Source organism: Styela clava, chromosome 12, assembly GCF_964204865.1.
Source record: "Styela clava chromosome 12, kaStyClav1.hap1.2, whole genome shotgun sequence".
Taxonomy (NCBI): domain Eukaryota; kingdom Metazoa; phylum Chordata; class Ascidiacea; order Stolidobranchia; family Styelidae; genus Styela; species Styela clava.
This window is the reverse complement of record NC_135261.1, coordinates 14,533,893-14,561,036: the sequence shown is the minus strand read 5'-3', so window position 1 is coordinate 14,561,036 and position 27,144 is coordinate 14,533,893. Positions and strand designations below refer to the sequence as shown.

The 27,144-nt window shown below is 32.5% G+C and overlaps 1 protein-coding gene across 1 annotated transcript; it reads right to left on the bottom strand.

Annotated features, from left to right (window-relative positions):
- Window positions 1-1,993: 1,993 nt before the first annotated feature.
- Window positions 1,994-13,358, bottom strand: LOC120329939 (uncharacterized). Its single transcript, XM_039396740.2, has 11 exons — window positions 13,232-13,358; window positions 11,110-11,271; window positions 10,296-10,484; window positions 9,833-9,943; window positions 8,834-8,977; window positions 8,284-8,448; window positions 7,422-7,595; window positions 7,043-7,207; window positions 6,330-6,488; window positions 4,877-5,056; window positions 1,994-2,994 (listed from the first exon to the last, which is right to left on the bottom strand). Exons 1-11 carry the CDS (start codon window positions 13,293-13,295, stop codon window positions 2,906-2,908), a joined length of 1,602 nt encoding a protein of 533 aa, XP_039252674.2. The 5' UTR covers window positions 13,296-13,358; the 3' UTR covers window positions 1,994-2,905.
- Window positions 13,359-27,144: the final 13,786 nt, after the last annotated feature.

The following is a 27,144-nucleotide window of genomic DNA, read 5'->3' as shown; positions in this document are numbered from 1 at the left end:
TTATTTACCTGTGAAAGAGTTATTTGTATTTACGATCATTAATCATAGGCATATAATAATACCGCGATAATTGACTATTCAATGCTTTAATACTAATTATACTTTAATTTCGGTATGACGAAATCTGGAATTATATACTAAATTTACTGTTTGTTAAACTAGAATGTATATATAAAATATTTAAGTTATATGGAACATGAAAATAAAAGTATTTAATAAAACTTGATTCACTTTCATATATTATATTACGTATATATATCACCCATTTATCATTTATACTCACTTGATTGAAAACGCGAATTATACAATATACAACCACCTGATTAAATACATGAATGAATTTGCGAATTACTAAATCCTGAATAGCAGTGATGATACTTATATTCATGAATTCTAGCCATAAATAGTAAACCACACCATAAATAGTAAATGCGCAGTACCTCATATTTTTTTTTTAGAATTTTGTCTAATTTTGTTTGTCGCGTTTGACATCAACAACAAAAATCGTTCATATGAACGCTCATCGAAAATTTAAGCTCTTACTCTGTGGCCTCACCTCCAACTATCTTAGGAGAAGGACGCAATGAGAGCCCATGTGGGTGGTTATGACTTACAATTTCATTCGGAGCATGATATTATGAAACGGATACAGCCTCTGCATCCCAGTTCAGAAACGCGGTAATAAATGATATCTTTCATGTGCAACGCAATTACAAATAAAACGCTAACATTTCATAATGATAAATATATTACTTATATTATCTTACTATATTTGCATGGATATTTTTGAAATACGAGTCAAAGTATGAGATACCCAATCGTCGAGTTAATCTATATTAAACAATGCAAAACGGGAATACACTCATTTTTATTGATAATGTATATACTATATATGACATCATTTATAGTTAAATATTTTGCTTTATTTACCCCATGGGTCTTGGAATTATATCCCGACGATTATGAATAAATGTTAATTGTGTGACTTTTTTTCAAAAAAAATTATGCTACGATCATCATCAGGTTACTAGGCGTCGCCACATTATACCTTCCTTCTAGAAATATTGAGCAATTTAATCTGCAATACTTTATCGAAATCCCATTTATCAACCAATTCTTGATGTGTTGAACGCAGTGTATTTCACGTACACTTCGTCGCAAATATCTACTCGACCTAGCTATAACCGATGCTTTATCTACTATGAAACAAGATAAAAAATCATCCAAACAACGGTATTTATTTATAGTTCATGCTCGGGTAATATGTTATCATACATGTTTCTTTTCAGTTTGTAAAAAGTAAACATTCTGGAACGGACCGAAGTGTCGCCACAATTTCCTGAAATGCTCACGTCGTCACATGAAAGCTTGTTATAGTATACCATTCAAGCGGTCAATACGTGGTTATTGTCTCTTTAAGTCCAAAGAAAGCCATGCGGGATTATTTCCGCCATACAGTTAGACTCACGCAATAGGAAAAATAGCATTCTTGACGAGCTCAATGGAGCGTAAATCCACCCACATGAAAAGCTGAATTAGGCCAACCCTGCTAATACCTCGGCATACCAACAAAACGAATCTTCCTTTTTTTTTCTATTTATATTTTTTATTTTCTGTTTTTTTTTCCGATTTGGAGTATTACAATTTTACTCATTGTCACATTGCCTGTAACTAATTACGCAGATCGAAATGTTTAGAAGTTGTTCGCATACTTCAACGATGAGAAATGTGATCCATTTTATACACAATCTTATCATCGCAAAGGCTTTCACCAAAGGTGGCTTTGCCATCGTTTCAAATATAAAAAAAAGTTAGCCTTCAGCAAATCTTGGTTTTTAGAGGCCTAATAGCGTCATAATTATGCTTGCCTAAAAATTAAGCTTTCTAGCGTATTGCTTGTCGTTTGGTGATTTTAATCATAGTGCCTTACGCTATTTAGAGTATATTCATTTCATATTCAAATACCATATGATTAATATTATGAATGTCATCAAGTAACTATATTGATATTGCGTGTCCGTAATGTAGCAAGTGCTTTTGTATAATATAAAGATTTACTCAGATATTGGTTGGACAAAATGACACTGACATTCTAAAAAAATTTTAAGTTTTGCTATTAGTGCATAATTGTTAAAAACAACAAAAATAAAAGTAATATATCTCGAATTTCTAGGTATTTAGCAAAATTTAGGATGTTCCGTGTGGATTGTATGTATTCTATTTTACTAAATTTTGAAGACTGAAATTTCTGACGGTTTAATTAGAATTCGTCTTCCTAAACAGCGATATAATTGACATATCCTCATCTTACTTCCATAAAATATTGAATAAATTAAACAGTCGCAATTTATTAAAAAAATGGTTTGCAAGTAAATTAATCACTCAATTTATTGAGACAAAATAATCAAAAAATAAATAAATTAAAAAAAAACATTATCTGATTTCGAATTGAATAAAATATCAACAGTTTTAAGTTTAAATTGCTTATATACTCATTAGTGTATCAAAATGATTGATAGAACAATAGTAGAATAAACTAACAATAAATGATATAAGATAATAATAATATGTAGTGAGACATCAAGGAGAAAACTTTATTTAGAAATATTACATTTGGGATTGTATGTTGTGGCCCATGATTGCCCTTCGTAAAGTATATATGATTATAGTTTGAGATTAAATACAGCATCATTAGTATCTGATGTATTCAGTACTGGCAGCTGTCAGATATGCCTTCACACATACATTTTAAGTGTCTGAAACAAGTTAAAATAACAGTGGTGAACGAACAATATAAATTGGACGTGTTTAACACAATTCAACGAAGATTTGTAAAGACACTGCAAAAATATCGCGGCCGCCATGTTGTTTTCTTTGCCACGTTACAGTTGCTAAGGTGACGTTTTTACCAGTGTGTTTGTAAAAAGAAGAAGAGCGCCAGCATGAAAGAAGTAGACTTGGAAGATATTCTTGCCGTAGCACTGTTTTTATTCCCTGCAAGAAATAGAAATAATGAATGATATGAAATAATGAAAGTTTAATCTCCCAAAAACAAATTAAAATTCCAGATAAATACTACTTTATATTACATTTATACAAGTTTTAAATATTTATCGTGATATTTATCTATACCGCATGCATACACGTCCTTTCATGTGAATAAGGCACTTTAGCTGAGATATCAAGCGGGTAATTGAAATACAAGTTGCAACAAATTCTTGGTTGATAAAATCTCACTATGATCACAAAATAAATTTGCTCCTATTAGGAATTTGAATGCTAAACTTGACTCTTTTAATTGAGTCTTATTGTGCACACATTAATCGCCTTTTGTAATTCACAAACACACAACTTATGAAGCTGAAACATAATATGAGGTTGGTTTTTTTAACAGTTTGTTAAGGGCTGTCTTAGTATTCAAGGTATTTGATTGTATTTGAAACTGACTGTGAGTTAGCATTACAAAATAGGTCTACAGCTCTTATGCCTATTTTGTGAGATCGCCATACCCTGTAAAATAAATTTGTAAGATTTGACGACCTATATACAAACTGTATAATCGTATTGAGGATTACGGAGGACTTGATATTCCCTATTATTCTTGGAAAGGGGTTTCATTTGTAGCGGAACCATATATTTATAGCCTTCTGTTTTGTACAATCGAAAGTCGTTCATTTCATATTGAATTGTTGTAGACATTGGTAGAAAATGAAGAACACAAGCACGATGGTGAAATACATCAACATAAGAATATCAAGTATGTGACCCCTGACCTGTAATCAGGTATGACAGCCAAAATACGAAGATACCTTGGAGAGTTGCTTAGCAACCCGAGACATCTGAAAGAATCAATATTGAGTCGTCTATGGAAACCGTTCTTTGAGAAAACTGCACGTTGGCGTGCCAGGGTATTTTCTTTCGCGCTGAAATGAATGGGCATCTTTTGATGAAGGACAATGGGAGCGACCCATATTGTGCGTCGGACCCCAACACAAAAGAACGTTGTCAACTCTTTTGCGGATATTTTTGTAACAATGAAGAAGGGATCAAATTAATGCCATCTATACCGTTATTGACGACTTTCTTTTTTAAATTGGAGCGAACAGAAATAATGAAAATTAAATTTTTAACAACGGAAATTGAGAAAGGGTGGGATGAAATAAAACAAATTTAAGATACTCCCAAGCATGAACGTGTAATAATATCAATTTATATCATATATTTTACTAAATCGATGCTTGATCAAGTATTTATTTAATGGCCGATCGTTTTTCACGTTGTAAAATAGGTGGGCTTTGAATCAATATTTTTGTAGGAACTCAGAATATAGCAAAAAAGTCCCCGTAGTGTTGCAATGTTTAATTTTGTATGTTGCAAAATAAATATTTTCTTTGCTTTATCATGAAACATAGAGCCTTTTAGTTCAAACTTTTAAGTCACATGAGCGTCCTAAATGACTTTCGTAACAAAACCATACATGTATGTAACTTTCATTCTTCCACATGTGGTTATAATGTTCTACTGCATGGGATAAAATTGAATATTTCGTTTTACCTAAACGATTGGTTCTATTAATCTGTCACTCAATTTTGAATTGAGCGTCATAGCCGGTATCACCGTATTAGTCAGTAAAATTTCTTTCGACTGATTTCGACTGTTAAGTTTGTATGTTTGTTTGTGCGGACCTCCAGAAGTATGTGCACCAAGATGGCGCACAACCTGAACATAGTATGTGTACCAGGTTAGGTTTTAGGTTGTGCACCATCTAGGTGCACATACTTCGGAAGCGCGGTTTGCGCATTATACCCACAAGTGGAGTGTCCTTCACTTCATGTTTGCATTCACTACTAGGTTACGATAAATATTCTTGAAATACCTTGTGCATATTTAAACTCTCTTAGACCATAATTGCAGCCGTGCTTGGAACAATATTTGACGCACTCCATGCCAACGTTTCTCCCATATTCAGTGATATTCTTACAATATTCATCTCTGATAAAGGATTCCTCATAAGTAGAACACCCTCGTGTTATTGAGTACCTTTGATCTGATATTCCTGTAACATATTAATAGAATTCGGAATTTTACCATAATTTTAACGTCGTTCCATTAAACTAACCAAGGAATTCCCTTTTGGGATATATAGTGCTCTGATGTGATTCCAAATGGCGAATTCGCGAGATAACTTTAAAAAGGCCAAATATTATTCACATCGAAATTGTTGTTTTTTCACCTTTGCTATTAACCAACCAAACGTAGGTAAATATTGCATTTGAAACGACTCTTGCCATATAGCATATAACCAATTAGATTTACACGGATAGGTTGATTACAACCAAGGAAAGACTTTTAAATTGAAGAATTAATTATAGCGCGGTGTATGATCTAATGTCAACAATTTCCAAGCAAATTTTGTTTTTTTCTCATACCCTACACATTTTTGCCTTTGTTGTTTCGGTCATTTTATCTATCAAGCCAAATCGTTCAAACAATAAATTATTATGCCAAATGGTAAACATAAAGAAAGAAAATGAAGTGGGATGACAGTATAACAGGAAGTGAATGAGAAAATTTGTGTGGGATGGGAAACTCATGCTGAATCTTTATGCCTTGAATACAAAATCTTTGTCCTATCAATGAGAATGCAAATATAGTAAACATAAACTTACTAATCTTATAACACAAAAAAATTAATTTGTATTTATATCATTCCATTCCGGTGATAATTTGGATTTTACTTGAGATAAATTATCCTAATATCCTATACGTCATGTAAATCCACACCCATGAAAAATTTGAACAACTTCTGAATGCCGTTGAAGCAAATTCATCTCAATAGTATTTAATTTATTCCAAATCAATTGATGATTTGGTCTAGTGACAACCGTGAATTATAGTTTAAATATTGAATCTTGTAGTTTTAACAAGTGTGGGGCTCGCATATTATGCGCACTTATCTACACCTCACACTTGTTTTGTAACATTATGAATCATTAAGTTATTTCTCAAAATAATTCTTGGCACATATGATGTATTCTGAATAAAATAGCCTACTTAACATGTAATTACTTGACGTGTCTGCGTGTGTGGGAGTTAAATGTTACCAGCAAACCCTCAATCAGACTCGTTCATGTGAAACAGGGCGTTTCCGACGGCTTAATAAGGTTTTCCATCACTTCAAGTTAAAGTAGCTAATTTTATAAAAACTTGCTGAAATGTTCAAAGCAATATCAAAAAGTTTGCTCCGCTTGATACTGTTATACACAGCAGTACGTTTAAATTTGGGAGGGTCACTGCATTCTATGGTCGTATTCTATAGATTGTCATACCGATATCTATTTCTGGAAGTGTCCAATTTTGTAGATATGTGTAGCAGAATTTCTGATGCGGTCCGGGGCAATACTTTGCCGTTGAGGGGTAAAGTAAACATTCATCTTCATCGGATGCATCTGCCTTCTTGTTACACTGAATACACTTGGGTCTTGAAGCTAAAAAGTAACCAATATGTGAGAACTTGCCCAAACATATACATGTGGTAATTGAGATTTCAGTTATAGTATCTTCTATATCATGATCAGAATCGAATGGAGCGCTTTGATATGGAATATCAATAATTTTTGTTTGAATTGAATCATACTCAAAGAAAAACTCAATTGTAACATATAATAAATACAGCAGTGTACAGCAGTGTACAGTACAGCAGCAATACATACAGTGTCATTCAATCGATCTATTCAGTACATATAAAAAGAAGACCAGAGAAAATTATTATTTGTTCTCTCATGTATAAGTTTTTATAGTGTATTTGGATCACTTAATTTATTTTTTTTGAATGGGTCGAAATTTGTGCCAGTGTTTATATTGCTATATTTGGTTTATTGCCCTTCCATAAACCTATAGGAGTTAAACTGGTAACGCACATCTGCGCATTGACGTATTGTGTGAAATGTCTTATTGTCTTTTGCTCTGGTAAATACCGACAGTTCGATCTAAATAGTGTTGCTACACAAACTGCGCACTATGAATCAATATGTATACTTACGCCACCCAGTGTTGCAGCCATCTCCTACACACGATTCCTGACATGTAATTTCTTTTAAATTCAGACTTCCGATTCTTTTTGCAGTACATTTTGTCGCCACTGGTTCGACTGAACATTCTCGTTTTATTGACCTTACGGAAACAGATGGATCGGGTTTTACTCGTCCTGCAAAAAAGGTCAAAGTTGAAAAAGCTGGAGTCGTTCCTTTTATCCGATTTAACTGCTATATTGCAGCTATCGACAAGTTGAATTAATCGCATTTCAGTGCTCCTTATTTCCATCAATTTTTGTTCCCGACTATCAGAATGTGATAAGTAATCCCGACTATCAGAATGTAACTAAAGTAATTGTGTGCATATAGGTTTAGCTGAAAAATTACCTTCCAATTTCGAGTCCTTCACGTTGGTTTCCCAATAAGTGACTGTCGCCAAACAATGCGTTGTATTTTTCGGACAATCCGTCATTAATTTTCGTTCGGGTCCGCAACTAAACTCGTCACCCTCGCACACTACGCATCGCATTGGAATAAATTCTTTATCCAAATCTCCATTAGCTGCGAAATATATAAATACAATGATCAGCAAATTTACCTGAAATTTTAGCCTGAATGATAGTTTTTCAATATATATTACCAGTGTCGCCATTACTTGACGACACTTCGAGGTTTGTTTTGGTTCATTTACGATTGATAGCAAAACGTAGGTATTTGCAGACAATTTTATAATTTGAAGAGTTCCTTGAAATGAATTTGTCGCTATTGAACAAAAAGTAAGAGTTCAGTTAGTAAGAAAATGATCTACGATAAGTATTTAGTGAGTATGTTGTGTAGAGCAATGAACATTCTAACACTTTTTGCTCCGGATGACACTGGTTGGTTTCAATATTACTGAATGTCCAGTTGACATAAAACCGAAATGAGGGGTCGTAAATTATGATATCCAAACATCATTTGTGTGCAAAATGGGTTGAAGATTCATCTGAAATGCTAATAATCACAAAAGAAAATTTTATCTTTCCTATTATAATATAACGTTCCGGATCTTTACAAATGTGTATAAGTTGGATGTGTTTGATATTACAGACACATGTCTATTTCTGATTAGCTGCAAATAAAAACTGTAATTACTACCCACTAAATCTACAGAAAAGCCTCATTTCGTCTAATCTTTTTGGTGAGGGGATGAAAATAAGTTATAAAAAATATTCATTTCGAATAAAAGGTTTTTTAGAGAGGGCATTACCCATTCCAATGTTGCATCGATTTGTTGAACAAGTTGACACGCATGTATATTCCGTATATTTAGCTGTTCCAATATCATTTGTTGGAGTCAAATAACATCGATCAGGTGACATGGATTGTCCTGTACAACTTCTTGTTACGACCGGATCGTTTACCACTGAGCCATCTAAAACAAAAGTTTGCTTGGAATTTAACGATCTTCCACGATTCGAATACCATTGTTTATACAATGGAAATAAATGAACGATATCTGTTCAATGAACAATTTTTACGATTGAGAAGGACAGGCACGTTCTCCTTCAAAATGGCTATAAACCACCTAAAACATGAAAATGAAAAAATATGTCCATTATTTGCATTTGTGGAATCGTATATTTTTTATGATGATTAATAGATAGGTATACAATTTATACTTTATTTCAGGCAAATAGTGAGTCTCTGTTAAAAAATAATTCTTCGGTGAAATTGGGACCCAAAATTAAACGAAACGATATTATTTCTTGCATACACCATTTGTTATTCAAGATTAAATTTTTTTATTGATAACTCACCTGGTTTAAGAATCCAGGTCTGTGTTGTTGAGCAATGTGTTTCTCCATTTTGACATCTGTCCCCTGTAGTTTTATTAGCGCAATTCGAATCGTATTCAGAATTGCACTGTACACAAACGCGACCTCCGTGGACAAGCTGAGTGGCTGTAAAATTGTTTGTTGTATTATACTCAATCGAACATGGCCACGCTTTTCAAGTGTTTTGGGGAAATATCAAGGGTATTAACATGACTGACGTCACAAGAATTTAAAATTTGTAAATTTTCCCGGTAATTTAAAACGTTTCGTTCCAAAACAGTGTTAAATTGCATGTTTCTACTACAAAATTGTCAAACAATTCACATAATAACACCTTATTGCAAAAGGTATAACCGTATAAAAACGCATTTGCAATTGCCAGATAGAAAGGTATGTAAAATACTTTTTAAATAAATTGCAGAATAAAAAAACCTTCACGAAACGAAATGTAAAAATTGACAATGTTACAAATTCCAAAAACCAAAATTTTTTTTATAGCAAAATGTGAAATAAGTATGAATCCTCTATAGTCTATTAAACGATGAAAATAGGTAAAGCACTGGGATTGTTTATACAAATTAATATACGACAAGATTAATGTGTTTTAAAACCTAACTTAAATATGATATTTCACATAACGTAGAATTAGGGTTTGTAATTGGAAAAATATTTATGCTTACAAGTCGATGTAGCTTTCAGCATCTTTACTAATCGATTTATACAGAAATATATGATTCAGTCAGCGATTTGTTTTGATAATATTATAAAAATGTTTATTCGAGTCAATAGCAATCATGAGACTTTGATCCTTTATTTTAAATTAATTTTCACTTAAATCGGATTTATATTTCAGAACAAATATATTGTTAGAATGATACTTAGTAAAAAATCGACTCAGAGACGAGCAAGTCATAAATATCATTGTGTATTTTCTGTAAAAATATATTGTTCATTCCGTGAAAAAAAATGAAGTGCTTTTACCTTTTGTGTTACAATCTGAACCCTCAACGTCTGCAGCACATTGACATTTACCAGTCAGATAGTTACACTCTGAATTTGTAGGACAGGCACGTGGACAGGATTTCAAGTTATCTAGATGTAGAATAAAATTGCGAATAGTTTTCATTTGTAAAAACGATTAGAAAACTTGATAACACCAAATATTTGAAACACAAGTGAGATTTTGAGGTTGTAAACATGAATTAATGAATTATTTTTGTTTTTATCGACCTATACTTCGAGATAAAATTGCATGTTTTTAGTTGCCAATCCCATTTAAAAAACACCTATTTAATTAATATGCATATTCGAGTACGATATTTAAAATAAGTTAAAGCGGAGTAAAAGGAAGAATGTGCCACAAATTCAGTTGTCGTGACGGTAGTTTTTTGTTTAAAAAAAAAACAAAGACATCCAGAAATATTCTCTTTCAACATGGACTAACCAAGTACTTTGATATCATTGCACATGTGTCCTTTGCACGGCACGTAACATTCCGTTTGCTGAATGTTCTTAGATCGTTTGGATCTCGAATAACTCGTGGTACATTTTACAGAATCTGGATAACTATTCGATGCCTCAACTGGATCTTCTCTCGGATTTGTACACCCTCTTTCTAAATACGAGAGAATCCCTACAAAAAGAAAAAGGAAGTATTAACACCCAGTCATGGGAAGTAATGTCATTTGATTAATAACCATCCCCTTTTTTAATTGGTATATAAAATCATCTAGAGGTAAATAGGAACATCATCTTTATCATATATTCAAATTCACGCATTTTTTATGCCAATAGGTTTATTCGTTCCGTATGATATATTCTTTAAACAATAAACTTTAAGGGCAGTACTATAAATAAAATAAAAACGTGACAGGTCATATTCTATAATAAGAGATGAATAACGTGATAAACTTTTTCCATCAAGGTATTTCCACAACGGACCATATTTTTTCTGTGATTTTTTGTAAACTGTATTTATTAAAAAATAAATACAGTTTTAACATGTTTAATTAAGCCATCTTTTTAAGAAATTATTTACTTGTAAACAATATATTTTAGTTCCATGAACGGGCCATTGTGGGAGTAAACCTCAAGTTGCTCTCAACGCCCAAACATAATAAGACGGATTCTAGTAAACCATAACTTTAAAAAGGTGAATGATTTTACATCACACTGATTTTGATTATTATTTTGGAACTGTTCCCGACTGGTTCTTAGTTTTAATGAATATAAATACATATAAGTATCGTTAATATTACCATCTGTAAGTTCCATTTTTGTGAAGCAGTATGAATCTGCATCTGTTACAAGACAACTCGTTTCATTTATTATTTCTTTGTCATCGAGTTTATAACAATCATCTAATCCTGGTTCTCCGTGAAAATGTGATTGCGAACATTGAATGCAGTTGAGAGAATTTACTGAAATGAAAACGGAAAACAAAAATAATGAAAGTGGCAATACAAAGTTTAAACAATTATAACTAAAACAGCCACACAGAAAATGAAATGTAATTTGGCCAAATATTTTAAACAGGAAAACTTCTAACTTCATGACATGGAAGGTTTTAGACAATTTAAGCAGATGCAAACGAAACGTCAAAAATGCATAAACTAAAATATTATAAACTGTATGCCTAGTGTGAAACCACCACTGCAAAACATGAATGTTAAATTTATTATTTCATAGAAACTGTTGATGTAAATAAAATTTCCCCCAGACTGATAAACGAACGAAAGTGAATAAAGTTAGACGTAATAAACGCAACACACAAAACTAACTGTAATAAATATATACGTGACAGCATATATCACGATTCTACAATGTTACGCACAGGCAAAGAACCATAACAAGTGTATAGATAGCTCATTGTCCACCACCTATGAAACATGAATCGGGAATATTTTTTTTATGGGAGATATCTATTAAGCAAAAAAAAATTCGTCATAGTCAAGTTTTAAAAACTACCTTCTGCATACGTATATATTAATATTACGTATGTGCTAAACGAGGAGTTTCAGAGAATTTGGGTCAATAAGTATTATCTACAAAAAAAGTACGTGTGAAAGGATTTGTGAGAATTCAGATATTAAGAAACGAATAAAAAATAATTTTTTCGGTTCGGTTCGATGGTCTACATGTAGTTACTATCCTCTGTGTAATTTTGGTCGTTCGGATGATTAGGCTTGACATGATATTTCATCAATATTTTCGAAAACAATTGTAAAAACAGACATCATAGTTATTTTGGAATTAAAGTTCAATTGAAATTTAAAAAAAAAACGATCTAGTTACATCGACTTTAGTCAATTTAGTAATTTTAGTTTGCAAACAACAAAAAAGAACATTTTTGACTGATTTGGCACATCGGAAAAAATGAATAGTTCAACAATGCAATTATATTCGTTGTTACTAATAGTGCAAGTTGTCTGCACGAAAGACTAATTATTTATTAATGGCGTAGCAAAAGATTTGTTAGACTAAACATTGTTAAATGATTAACGATGATGTAGAAACAGAAAATAATTGATATTACAAAATCACAAAATTTTTCTGATACTTTGTTTTTATTAATTTTGAGAAAGAAAGTTCGAATCGTTTTATTACCAACCCTTCAAATGTTAATTTATAATGACTATTACTCAACATCATCATTCATGTCCTAACGATCCAAAACCCCGTTCCTACTTCCTGTTGGTTTGAAGACATTACTATGACGTGTAGCATCCACCAACATGATAATTAATGACTTTTGGACAAATAGTCAAATCGGGGTAAATTGCCCCAAAACACCATAAAATTTAATATAAACAATCAGTTTCAGATTAAACTTTTAGAAATCAATATACGACTGACGATTACAACAGATATAAAACATAATATATACAACGGATATACTATTTTGTCATTTTCATTATTTATAGCATTGGATGTCTCACATCCTGTGGATATATGCTGCACTGCTCCATTTTACAATGTCATGATATGATTGGTTTGAAATTGAAATGGTAAGTGAAAATGGTTTTAACTCAAAAATAATTTTCATCACAAAACATCATATTCAGTCATTTTCCTGCAAATTATCCATAAATTCATAATGTCAAAAATCGGTCGTTTTGGGGAAAAAAGCACTGGCATTTCTACATTTGTAGATGAGATAACAAATTTCACTTTATATAATATTCTCATCTATAAATAATTCGAATTAGGACAATTGTGGTGCGGTCTTTTGTTTTATGCTTGGCCGGTTCTGGTCTAAAATCGAGTCTGAATTAAGTTCATTTTGTTACATACAATACAAATTCCTATTGCACGATCAAAAACACATATTATCTAAACATTCCCAAGTAAAATTACTCATTTAAACGTTGAATACATTACCTGATGAAAAATGAAAATAGCTGAGAGTTGCCAGTAGTAATGTTCTGAATATCCTTAAATCCATTTCACTTTATTATTCAAATCACAAATTTACAGGAACCATATATCTATCAAATATCTAATCAAACTAAATAAACAAATAACAAGGTATAATTCCCTGTTAATAACTACCATCATCAGCAAAATATTAGGTTGCCGTTTTCCATCTGCTAAAATACAATAAATAACAAAGTCGACATTTTGACTGCGAGTGGGCGAACCAGTGCAAAGCTGGCATATCAATACATCGAATTACAGTTTGTCGACCAACCATTGACCTAAGCTTCAGACTGTTACATCACAAAATGATGTCATTTCATGTTCGGCATTCAGAAGAAATGTCTATTCGTTTTCAGCTTGCGCTACCGCGAAATAGTTTGCATAGCGTTTAGAAGGTTAAACGTATTTGTAATGTAGTAACCCTATATCTAGTGATTTTACCAGAACAAAATCGAGTAACTCTTGACTCAGTTTTCAAAAATATATTTGTTCCATCAAATTAAATTTACCAAAACATATCAATTTCTTTTTGAAGCTATACTGGAAAACACTCTGCCTTATTCTGTCTTTAATCTAGAAATGTCGAGGTTTAACTGACTTAGACTCACTAAGAATTTCCTACCCTGGCAAGATGTCAGCTGTTAAACGAGTGACTCCGCTACTATACGTCGATTCATGCATATGAAAGGTACAAAGTGTATCATCAAAAGTCAATGGAATATTAATAAACCATAAATATATTGCTTTAGCTTGGTGAATCCCTCTCCTAGTGTATCAAAACACATATTTAATACTTGACATTGATACTTTGAGAGCAACTAATTCGGAATATACGATTTCGTTAAGCTTCAAATTGACGCCTGAAATTCAACGTCTAAATAATGCATTCGGTCGATGGTGGTTTTCTATTGATCGCCTAGAAATAATTCATCAGTTAACCTTCCTTATGCAAATATCATTAAACATCAGCTAATTGCACATTGTTCTAAGAAATTATAGTCCTATCAGAAACGGTATTATTTTTGACATATAATTAAGAGATATGGATTTACATTTGTCGGTGAATAATAAAATCAATTCAAAAGTACAATTCCACCACGCTCCCTCGCTACTGTAAATATTTCCCGTTTTGTTTTAGCAGCCAAACTAACACTGTTTTAAATATTCAATCAAAAATTTTACGCCCAACAATTCAGATAACTCTATACTATCTTCATCGGCATTTGTCCGTCTAATCTATAATGCCATTTTCAACTCATTGGAATTACCCAATATTAATGAAAATTTTTTCTTTTGTTGTAATAAACTTGGATTACGGGATAAATTTACAGTAACAACAACTAACTTTCGTTTAAAAATGATGAAAAATACAAATGTCGCGCAAATCCAAAGAATAGGGAATGGTTCGTCTTCAGACCACTTGTCCTCTCAAATATCATTTGCGCAATTTTAATATTTTCAGCTATAATATACAATTTCTCAAATCCATTAGGTAGAATTCGTTTGTATTTTAACACTCTAATTGCTTTTTGAATATTTGGTTTCAAATCAATTCAACTGTTTGCAACTGTACTGGGTATACATCAAGAGAGAAAATTTAATCATGATCGAATATTTATAAACCGCTATCACCAATTCTAGGAAATATGGCGGCAATGTTTTAATGCGGTTGCAACGTAAATTTATTTGACGCTCATATGCTAAGTATAGCAACCGCTATAATAAATACATAGCACGAATCAGATTAAAATCACCTATATCTATTCATTACCTGTACAGATATAGGTTCTATTCCGACTTCTTGTTGTTAAATTTACCATACAAAATGCTTGATCGTAGATAGGGTATCATGATTTGCTCAATCACGAATTATGGTTATATGCATTACGTATTGTACATGCACGTTACATGAATGGGAAAATATGGCTATCAATATAGCATTCGACGATGACGTCACACCGCGTAATGACAAAATCAGTTCGAAGAACTTATATTAATTACTCAATTCCTGTTTTGAATCTATATTTGAAAATTAACATTGGCAATCAGATTCCAGAACGGTATCATTACTTTTCTCGGGATATTATTGTAGTGCTTGACTAAAAATCACACCAACTCTATTTTACCATTCTTCTAAGTATGAATGAAATAAAAATCTCAATAAGAATAAAACAAAAACAAGAATCGATCTAATTTAGATAGTTCAGTATAGCGAACATCACCTAATTGGCAATGACCAACAATTAGCATTATCGTAAAACTGAAGAATTTCCTGCTTACTTTTCAGTAGGAAAAAAACTGATCGGACAAACCGTGGAAGGCGAAACTAAAAAAACATAATATAATGATGTCAACACATGACGTAGAGTTGTATTATATATGCAGTAGTTAGTGGTTTATTCACAAAAAATATTTGAAATTATGTCACACAACAATCGCCAAGTTCATTTGAATAGGAGAAATGTTTTTGTATTTTTAAATATCGAAAAGAATAAATCTTGAAATATAGCGTAATCTGTTTACGATTGTTTATTTTATAAACTGCTCCCAATTTCTCAATAATTCACGTTTCGGGAGAATTGAACAAATAAGCTTTCTCTTATAAAACATCGGTTTAGGCACGGAAGAATATTGTATCTTCAGGGTTGTGCCATAGATAAACTTTAAGATTTATCAATGGCCAATGATCAAATATATATGCTGCTTGCTACAATTAGGTATATTTGTCGAAAATACCAGTCTGTTGTCAATATTTAAATGAAATATCCTGACAATCTCCACCACTCATGGTGCGTATAGTTATACCTTAATTATACAATAATACTCTTGCTTTCATCTAGAAACCTGAAATAAACATTATATATTCTTATAAACTACAAAACAACAGCATCAAAAATCTAACTCAGTTACAAGTACTTTTTTGTTTCCAGCTCCCGATTAAAGATTAATTTTGAATTCTGATTCCAGACAGTCTTTAACTCATTGTCTATGAATTTATGATACACAAAATGACGAATACTGATTTTATCGAATTGTGGAATATGTTAATATTGCCCCCGGCCAACAGTTATATACTTGAAAATGTTTTTGAATATTGAACACACAATTATATTTAGCGGTTTTAGGCGGTTTTTCCGGATATAATAAGCTGTTAGACTACAATTGCAAAATAGCGCACCACACACGTGGATCTAGAATTGTTTCTAGTACTTGTTCTTTTTAAAAATGCTCTACCAGCGCACAAAATCGTACCTGCTATTTTATATGAGATAGGATTAAAGTTAATCGTATTTAACTTAACTTAACCTCAGTAATTTTATATGCATATATAATACAACGTTTGGTCGCGTTACAAATGGTTTCTAAGTGGCAACTGAGACAGATTGTCTGATACTAAGCATTAAGCTGATGGCATTTCAAGATCAATTAAAGTAAGTAATGTTTCGAAAGTCGGATATTAACACAAAATAATGACGTCTGGATATCCGCATTTTTTTGTTTTGAATCAAGTCCAACCCCAACTTAAAACCGTGAACCAAACCGCATCGGAAACAGCGGGTCCAAAATCTTCCCTGTTCAGCATCTTTGGCAACGTCTGTCACGTATTATATAAGATCGATTACCACAAATAGTGCTTTGTAACCTTATCACTAATTTAAAAAGAAAACTAGCCGACCCCACGCTCTACTTTCTTTATACATCATACGTTTTATATCAGAGTCTTTAATGCATTTATGTCTAAAAATTATGAATAATTTTATATTTGATTGTTTCCCAAACGCGATTTTGGAAAAAAAAAGGAAAGCAATTTATCACTCGCATAATTGGTCTGGAGTAAAATTATGTTTAAAAAGTGTGCTGCTTTCGAATTCCTTTCGTAAATTGTATTTGCACGGAAAGTATGAAATTATAATTACGTAAATACCTGAATCCAATATACGACGTAACAAGCATAAACGGTTGCAATCTGAAGTGTAATTATCAATAGGTATGTATCAAATACCGAAAATTCCGTAATTCGGAATAGATGAACATCAATTCAATTTCACTAAATTCGGGCTATATTCGTGAACATATGGTTTCACGTCTTTAGAGTAATATTAAACGGACAGCACATTAAAATTAAATCCTTAATTGTGATATCGTTTTGCTATTACGTCAAGAAATATTTATACAGTTCAAGTTTCGAGAAAGAGAAAATAATAAAGTTTCATTGGTTTAAAGTTTTTGTCGCATCAAAGATTTCATGTTATGGTATAATTTTCCCCGAGGTAAAAACGAGATATCGTTCTATATTTGAAGAAACAAAGTAGCTATACAACAATTTCTCACCAGTGTACTCAACATTTCCGCATTTCATTCGTTGTACTGTAACCTTTCTATAGAACAATTAAAGTTTAATAAAAAAAAAGCTTTATTGTCAACTAAGTCATAAAGAGATGCAATCCAACTTTCATGAAATATTTGAAACAAAAAATACTTTCAATGAAGAAATTACTCTTTCATCTCAGTTATCCAATTTTCATCTTTTTTTAAATTGTTCAATAAATTACATGAAATTTATTTTCGTCTGTATTCTAGCTATCCACGCCAATGTAGAATTTAATTATTCCGAATGTCTGGAAAACTTGACAACAATATCTCATTTAAATTTGATTAATGATCAATTTCTATCGTTAAAACTTTGTTTTGAAAAAATAAAGAATCAATATTTTGAATACTGACCGCGGAACACAAGACGACTGAAGTTTACATCAGCATGCTTTCAATTATCATTTTGTCATAAATAATATGTCGAATGAGTATGACTGTTGTACGTTTTCGATTTTCTATTTGAAATAGGGTTAATTAGGCTTCTAAAGCATAACGGGAATCACTAACCATACAGGAGCGAGGTGGGACTGAACCTTTGAATTGATTTTATTATTCATCGACAAATGTGTATCCATACCAAATTTTGTATAAACTATTTCAAAGTTAAAAATGTTATGATTGCGTCATCAGAAATAAAAATTGCGATACTAATAAATAGTGATAAATACTGATTTACTGATAAATATGATTAGCAAGCATCAGGAAAAGCAACAAAGTTTTGGTGGTCTACCAAACTGGTAGACGACTTGAGTTCAGGTTGTGCGCCATCTTGATGCGCATACTTCAGAAAGTCCAAATTTTGTATAGGTCAAAGTTTCTGAATGAAGTATATTACACAACTTAAAACTGAGTGATATAATTGCGAAAAGAGTTGGTAGAAGCATTTACTTTTTCTTGTCCTCGGCTCTGACCATATTGGACATAAATGGTATATGCGAAAAAAAATATATGCACCATTTATTTTGCGGATGTGTGAAAAAAAAAATTCTGGATAGGTCTAATTGCCGTGACGTTGTCATTCAGTGTACACGAACATTTATACAAATATTTAAGTTTTAAATTAATGCAATCTACATTCCATTACGAAGTAAACCAAGGTATTAATAGAAATCATTTTCTAGGACAGTTGATTCAAATACTAAATTTTCTAATTTATATTTAGGTACATTTTCTTGAAAGATTCTAACTTATATTGCAATAATAATTGCTATATTTTGGGCATATCAAGTTTGGGCAATCGTTGTGCTCTACTGCTGTGATGATTCATTAATGTTAAACCGAGTAGCAATCTATTTTTGTCAGTGATAAATGACCCACCCATAGAGTAAAATTTGTAGATAGTTATCACGAGCCCTACATTCATTACACTACGACTACATTCAACATGCAATATGCAAATGCAATTTTCTATTTCATGAAATTTCTAATTTTCCTATTTAGCACTATATCTTTGATATGGCTATAGCCGGTTCAAATAAGTTTAATAAAATTTATTTCATGTAGCAATTTTCCATTTAAAAGACCGAACAAAAATCGTATATGAACAAATATCGTTACAAATTGTTTAGGAAAAAAGTAAATTATAAATAACGATTCAGTGACAGTTAGGACTGGGCATTTTCGAAACACTGGTGTTTCGAAATAGAAACGAAGTTTTGCCTTCGAAACGAAACGAAACACACGTTTGTCACAAACAGTGAAACATGTCACCATTATTACCCATCGAATTTAATGTACAATGACACACAATTTCCAGAATTGAATCCACAAAAAGGAAGCACTGGGAGGTAATTCAAGAGCATGAAACGATAATAATTATTCCACGAAGGTTTTTGCTTAATGACAGAGCAGTGACCAAATGGCACCAGAATATTACGAATTACGTCATTGTTAGAGACAGGGCTCACAAGCAGCACAGCATGGGGCCCCGAAACGTCCCTGCCATCATCTCATGAAATAATTGGGCTCATTTTCTACTTTATCCGATGCCACAAATCCTTGTGATCCAGTGGGGTAATTATACCAGGGAGTTCCACAACAGAATACTTGACTATTTCAAAGACATTCTAAAAAAATAGTTTCGAATCTGAATTCCGAATATATTCTAAAATCCAGGAACAAAGGAATTGAGTTTTCATGATATTATCATGATTGAATCCATGATTGAAATTAGTTATTTTGTTGCTCCAAGGAAATAGACTTATTAATAAATATTACAATATATATGAATTGTGGTGCATCTTGGCAAGCACAGAAAAAGAAAAACTAGACGCCCAGTAAAATGTTTCAATTTATACAGTAAAATCAACATTAACTCGGATTTTTGACACGGCTAATCTTTGTTATGAATTTTATCGTCTGCGTGACATCGACATCATTGAGCTAAATTCCGCCACAATTACACCTTCCAACAAATATTGACTGTTGTTCTACTGGGGGGAATTAATTTTTATTTTGCCTGAAAAACTATGCGTCAGTTCAGAAAAACATTATGTTATAACGCGATCATTGTCATAATCAAATGAGGGGACCCGATTCACAAATTTCCATCCGCCAATGACGGAGAATTAGGACTGAATATCGTGTTTTATTTTTCTTCAAGTCAGCACTGATTTAAACATTTCACGTCGGCTGTTGCTTTTATTATTGCTTATAAATTAATACCGCAAACTTGAAATGAACGATATTATTATCAACGACGCCCTTTTAACAATGAAATCTGCGAGAGATACTAAATAATATTTAAAAGCTATTCCATACGGGATAAATTGCAAGAATGCAAAAATTGCTCGGTCACTATCGAAACTGAAGATGAATACGATTAATTATGACAAAATTTGATTTTAGATTTATTGCCGCGGTAACAGACTATCTCTACAACGTAGTAGTACTACGTTGAAATATACGATAATAATTGTAAAATATTTTCAATTAAAAACTTCCTCGACGTGTACTTCAAGTCAGCGCTGACCTAAATCCTTTCCTGTTGGCACTAATTTATTGCGCGTCGCGAAGAGTGTCTTAGATTACGATAAAACATAAAATGAAATAATTGTAAAATGTTTTCAATCAAAACATGGACAATTTGAGACTCGCGATATTTGAATAAGTTCTGATATTAAATTCGAATTGTACATCCCTTGACTAATTTCAGGTTGCATTTGCTATGACGTCATAATATCTGTTTCGAAGGTCGAAACAGCGCCGTTTCGACATATCAGTGTTTCGAAACGCCCAGCCCTAGTGACAGTAATATTTAGAAGATTACAGTTTTATAAAATATATATTTATCCGTGTTTTTTCCAAATTTGACAAGAATGTCCTTCGACGTTCAAGTACCGCTTCGTTTCGTTATCTGAGTGCTTCTCATTGGTGGATGAGAAAATGCAAGTACACTTGCAAGGATGACTTTCAAGTACACTCGAGTTTGTATCACCCCACCTTGTTTAGCATTAATTTTAAGTAAAAACGTTCCGAATAAATATTTCAATCAACAAGTTTTGTGCGAGATGACTTTGTCGTTAAGATTATCTGAGCGACATTGCGCCAAGGTGATAGTCCTTGCGTGCGTCATGAAATGTTTTAACAAGTATATAAAAGAGAAATAAAATATGTTTGTCTACTTCGCAAGTCAATAACCGTAATAAATAGAAGAAGATAAATAATAAATTTTAAAAAGGTAACTCGCGTTGTTATTTGTCTATTTCGTGACCACCTAAATGCCGTGAAAGACACACCTCTAAAATCATATTTATCCAGCAGATGAGAAATAGCTTTCCGCTCTCAAAAATGAATTTTACAATCTTACGGGAAGGTTATTGGAAATCCCCGACGCCGCCTATTGATCGTCGTCGTTATTGTCTCAAAAAGAAAAAGATAAGAGCTCCAAGCATTCTGCGGCAAAGCAAACCCAACCTATTGGCGCACTGGACGTGTCAAGACTAGCCTTGTGTTGGGGTTTTTATGATATTCAATCATTATAAGAGTATGCCGTCTTCTGCTGGGAAGGTGCTGAAAAAAATGCTAAATTTATGTTTTTTTGATTGATTCCATTGCACAACCGGATATAAATTATAATACATATTGCCATATGCGATTGGTTTGAAATCCGATACAAAAAAATTCTATATTTAACTACAAATATAATTTTCAATATTATAAGCGTTTCCAACAGGTTTGAGATTTTAAAAATACACTTTTCGGAATACCATCAACAGGCCTCCACCGTTCTTTCCGCGCATTGATATGGATTACAGATAAATATTGTAAATCCTTAGATATAGATAGAAAAATATGAGAAAAGTCACGATTATAGTATGCTTGATTATCAAATTCCCAATGCCATTCTGTTTGTTTCCTATACATTTTACAAATATTTTTGACTATACCAGCTAATAATGTGTTTAACTTTGAACCCAAAAATGTATCGTAACTTATAGCCAAATATGTGCTATTGATAGATTTTACAGAGCGTGACATCAACAGTTTACCAAACTAACAGGTAAAGTAAAGCTGTTGCTAGGTGGGGATTTTTAGTAGCAAAATGCATAGCACTCTCCTAGCATTAACACGATTAGGGTTGCGTGTCGGCGAAGATAGAATTATTCGCCGCATGCACGCTTCATTCGCTCTGTTTGCGCGCTGTGGTCCCGAAGAAAATCATTTGCTACCTTCGGATTCTACAGATATTTAATTGCATGACCCCGAAAATAAACATTTGCTTACCTACAACACCTAATGGAAAAGGATTTATCAGTCTGGACGTGTTTAATAACCAATATCCTGAGTTAAAATTACAAATGCCCTCGGTGCGTTGACACCACCTTTCGCGGGAAAAGCTATTATAAACGTCTGTCTCTATGATAGGGATGATAACAAATGAAGATAAAATTAATTATGTCCTCGTCGCGGTTGAATGAAATACAACTATGCATTTAGATTAGCCTTCTTTCCATCACGGAATTATTTCAATTTCAGATAACAATTGTGTGTTAGATCAAGGCATCAAGAATTCCTTTTTTTGATAAAGTAGCGAAGATTATGCTTATTTTAATGAAAATAATTTTCGCATATTGCAAATTATTATTGAATATAATGATTGCGGTATGTAACCACAACATCATACTAAGTTATGATATGCTAAAGTCAGTCTTGGGTGTACTTTTACAGCTCTCGCAAATAACCCCCATGCCAAAATCTTTAAATATTTTTATGAAAATGACAAGGTTGTATGTGGATTGGGGAATTTACATTACAACATTCCCAATGAGCTGAAAACGCCCTACCTAGCAATTTAATGTAATGTATTACCCAGCCATACCTTTTGCCTATAATTCATATTGGGTGTAAAATGTAACGTCCATAAACCACGCTACAATGATACTCCGTCGATAGCATGGATTTATTGATAGCAGATAAATATATGAAGAATTTAAAATGAATTTAAAATTCCATTAAACTTAACCATTTCTATATTCAAGTATTGTCCTCTACTTTGGAAGAAAGCCAAAAAAAATAAAACGACAAGAATTTGAAAAATGGCGGTTATGCAGCAAACAATGGAATTATTTTGTCCGTGTGGGTGGAATGAAAACAGCATTCTTTTGTTAGACCATATCGAAAACCCCCAATTTTTCATTGTTTTCAGAGCGGATAAAAATATATACAATGCTTTGTGAATGTACGAACAAACTGTTGTCCAGTTGTAATAGGAGGATTGAATTATTCTAAGAATGACTTTTCTCCCACGCATGGACGCTTTTAGTAATACCGAAATGGACATAACAGTGCAACAATATCAACAGAAAGTAAAGTTTTGGCCGTAAGGCTTTTGTTTCCCATCTTGAGAATTTGTGTAACTTAGCCTACACACCACCTACGCATTCTGCATTCACAGAACCACGTAGCGTCATAGATACCTCATATCATCACATTGTATTGTGTTATACAGTGCACGTACAGCTGATAATGAAATAAATACATTGATACTACATATGATTTTTGTATTTTTCTCATTAAAGAAAATGACTTCAATATGTGGCCAGTGCAAAAATCATATAGTATATCTGTATAAGTACAAAAGCAAGTCAAATAGTCAACGCAAGTAGAAAATCAGAACCTTTTATAATACATATTCAAACGTAATATATCTCCGTATAAAAATTGAAAAGCTAATTATAGTTTTAATTTATGTATATGTTTTTTTTGTAACGAAAGTATTTTTTGTTTCTCGCTATTTAACACACTTGGCTTACAAGACGGAGTAGCGGAAAAAAACTGTATTATGAGTTGATTCGGGTTTCTCGAGATCGGGTTTCTATTGCTTTTGAATTGAACAACCTACAGTTTTAAAATAATTCCAATTGATCCCTTCAAAGACTACTTAGTCACCCAAGTCAGAAATGTCATATAATTCTCTGAGTTTCAACTTTTGAGCCACATGCAGAATTTTAAATTAAATATTTCATTTAAAGTAAATGCAGTTTTTGAACTTCGGTATGAGTGTACTTTCAGCTTTGATTAAAATTGCCATACCCAAAATAAACCATATAACTTGGTGAGCAATTTAAACAATTTTATTCTTGATAATTTGCTCAAATATTTCACTTATATCAAGTTTTAAAATGGTCGTTTATTATTTAAATTTACCTTACATTAACTTTTTGTAAAAAAAAAACTTGATATTATCCGTCTAAAGATATTTTATAAAAAATAAATTTAATTAGTGTGTTAATCCTAGCAATGGCCTCGTGAAATCAGGTTTTCAAATTCGACTCCACATTAACTAATACCAACGAAAATAGCTTCGTTCATTTTAAGTAGATTTTTGGACAAGAAATGAGCGCACGTGCTGTCGTGTCATGATTTATTGATAGCTTTTATTACACAGTTCTAAGGAATCTTTGTTTAGATAATTTTATGTTTGTTTGTGAGTTCGGACAACGCTCGCGCGCAAATCAGCTACGCCTCTGGTCGCCATGCCGTCGGAATTACGTTCCAAGCAACGCTGTAATGTTGTCACGACAATAGGACGCCAAACAATCGCACGCCAAGTGACCGAATTTTATCGACCGTTATGATTTGTAAGTGTCTTACAACAATAAAATGCTAACAATATACAGAGAGTTTTAAAAAACGAAGACAGTAAAAGATGATAAAAATTTTATGTATTGTCTTATATACATCGAAATTGAACTTTTGCTTACAGGTATCGCACAACCAACAAGTTATTAGCTGAAAATGTTTACTAGCTACCAATGAAATTATACCTAAGATTTATATATTGAATACTCTAAATTAAAGATGTATGACTTCATGATTACCATATTTTTCTTTTGAAACTAATGAGAACATTTGATAGAAAGTCAATAACCCAAGAGACATGTACTGTTATAGCGCATAGAAATCTGGAAGGGCGGTAACATTACTGCCTACATAGAAATCTAGGTGAGAAGTAATTTTTCAAATTATTCTAGGCACGATAAAGTGAACTTCGTTTGTCTTGATTTTATTTCGGAATATTTGAAAATTGAAGCCCACGCTGTCTAAACATTTGCTATGTCCAAACAAACCTTTATGTTCTCCTGCTTGATATCAATTTGGAAAAGGCGATTTATAATAGTAAACCATTCGTTACGGGTGGGGTAAGAGAATTTATCTTCAACTGTCCTAGTACAGACACGTCTTCAAAACGTGATCTATGTGTTTGTACAATCTTCAATTTCATTTTATTAAATGAAACGACCAGGAAAATATTTCGAACCTCTTTCGATTAACAATCAAAGTTTGACTGTTAGTTAAATCTGTTAAATAAAAACATCAGGTTGTTATAAAATTGTTGTATTTTCAATATTTGCAAAGGACGTGTTGAGGGTTTTGTCATCGTTATCTTTTACCCGTCCACGAGTGAGAATATTCACTTGACCATACCTGTAACGTGGCTGAGACTCGAAAATCTTAGTTGGACAAGCCCTGACGAAACACTTCAAAATGCTTGATTGACATATTAATATCCGTGCAACTGCTGCAACAATGAATCTAATGTTGTCGCCTCTTGTCCAAAACCTCGTCCGTGAGCCAGCTTCCATTAAAAACACATTCCTAGATGATTGATATCAGGTTTTTCCGAAGCAGACGATCGAACGACTCAAGATTTAAATTCAAAATTTTCTGTATCAGATGGTGGCATACCTAACAATTTCATTTGATTTATAATATTTCTGATATGGTGAATGTTAAGGATGCTTTTTGTATTGAAATTCTTTTTTCGGTGACATTACTTCAGAACTTTTAATACCGTAGGTCAGAAGTTCATTCCAGTGTGCTCTAAGTGAACAGTAAAAATAGCACTACGCTGAACTTTCTCTTTGCAACATGAGCAAACTTCAATGTTCTTTTTATCCACAGTAAAATTTGGTGATGCATTTTTTTGCTTGCAAAGTTTAGGACCCATGCAAATCAAATTTACCCCCCAAATGATTAAATTTGACGCGTTTGAGTCTCTCTGACGTAGATTAAAAACTAAAATCTTATTTCATGAACAAGTAGTTTGTGATTAATTTTATCAGATTTCATGTTGTCACACAAACTCAAAAATTACTTGTTTAAAAATGGAACGGAATCAGGAGAAGGTAGCTTTTGTATTGAGTTTTCTCATAGTGTATATAAAGTGTGTAAAAGAGCAGATACTAATCAAGAAATACGTATCAAACAGTGTCTGTATTATCTTGAAATATGACACCAAAGGGGTGAAAGAAGCACAAGCGTCAGCGTCGCATCTACTATGACAACGGATTTCTGTTGCGATCCATGTCAACAAGATTTTGATTGTGGTATCTACGCAAACGTTGTTTTTCTTTTTTCTCCTTCGGTAATGTTTGTGAAGAAAAGAAATGTTTGTTTTTTACTCCGGGCTCTCTAGATTTTTCTCTTCACTTGTTTTTATTACTAAAGCAAACATGACACCAATTCGCTCGCTTTCTTTTTTCTCCATCGCATACCCACTTTGTTCTTCTGCCAAACGCGACCGACTAAGAAAAACGAACACACATTGATTGAGATTTACTATTGTGTCGCAAGACTCAACGGTTGTCAACAATGGCGAACATAGTCGGGCTCGGTTTGAAAAGCTTTTTTCGTTTGACAAATATTTTTCTGTTGTGATCAGATTTACACTCGGCCAAACTCCGCCATAATAAGATGCCTATTATGCAATTTTACCGATACGCTAACGACTTTCAATTTTTATATTTCGCGAGGATATTTGTAATGTTTAGTGTAAAAGTTTAGATACCAATGAAGAAATACGTACTTTGCACAGATATATTTTCTTTTACAATATGCTTATAGGTATTCAATGTTGAAATGATCCAATTTTTTTAAATTGAGAGATCTTTATTTTTATACAAATTAATAGACACCAAAATATTGTTACTGGCAACCATTTCTATGTTCAAATTACTGGCAAGAAAATTTTATTCTCATTTTATATTGCTTATTGT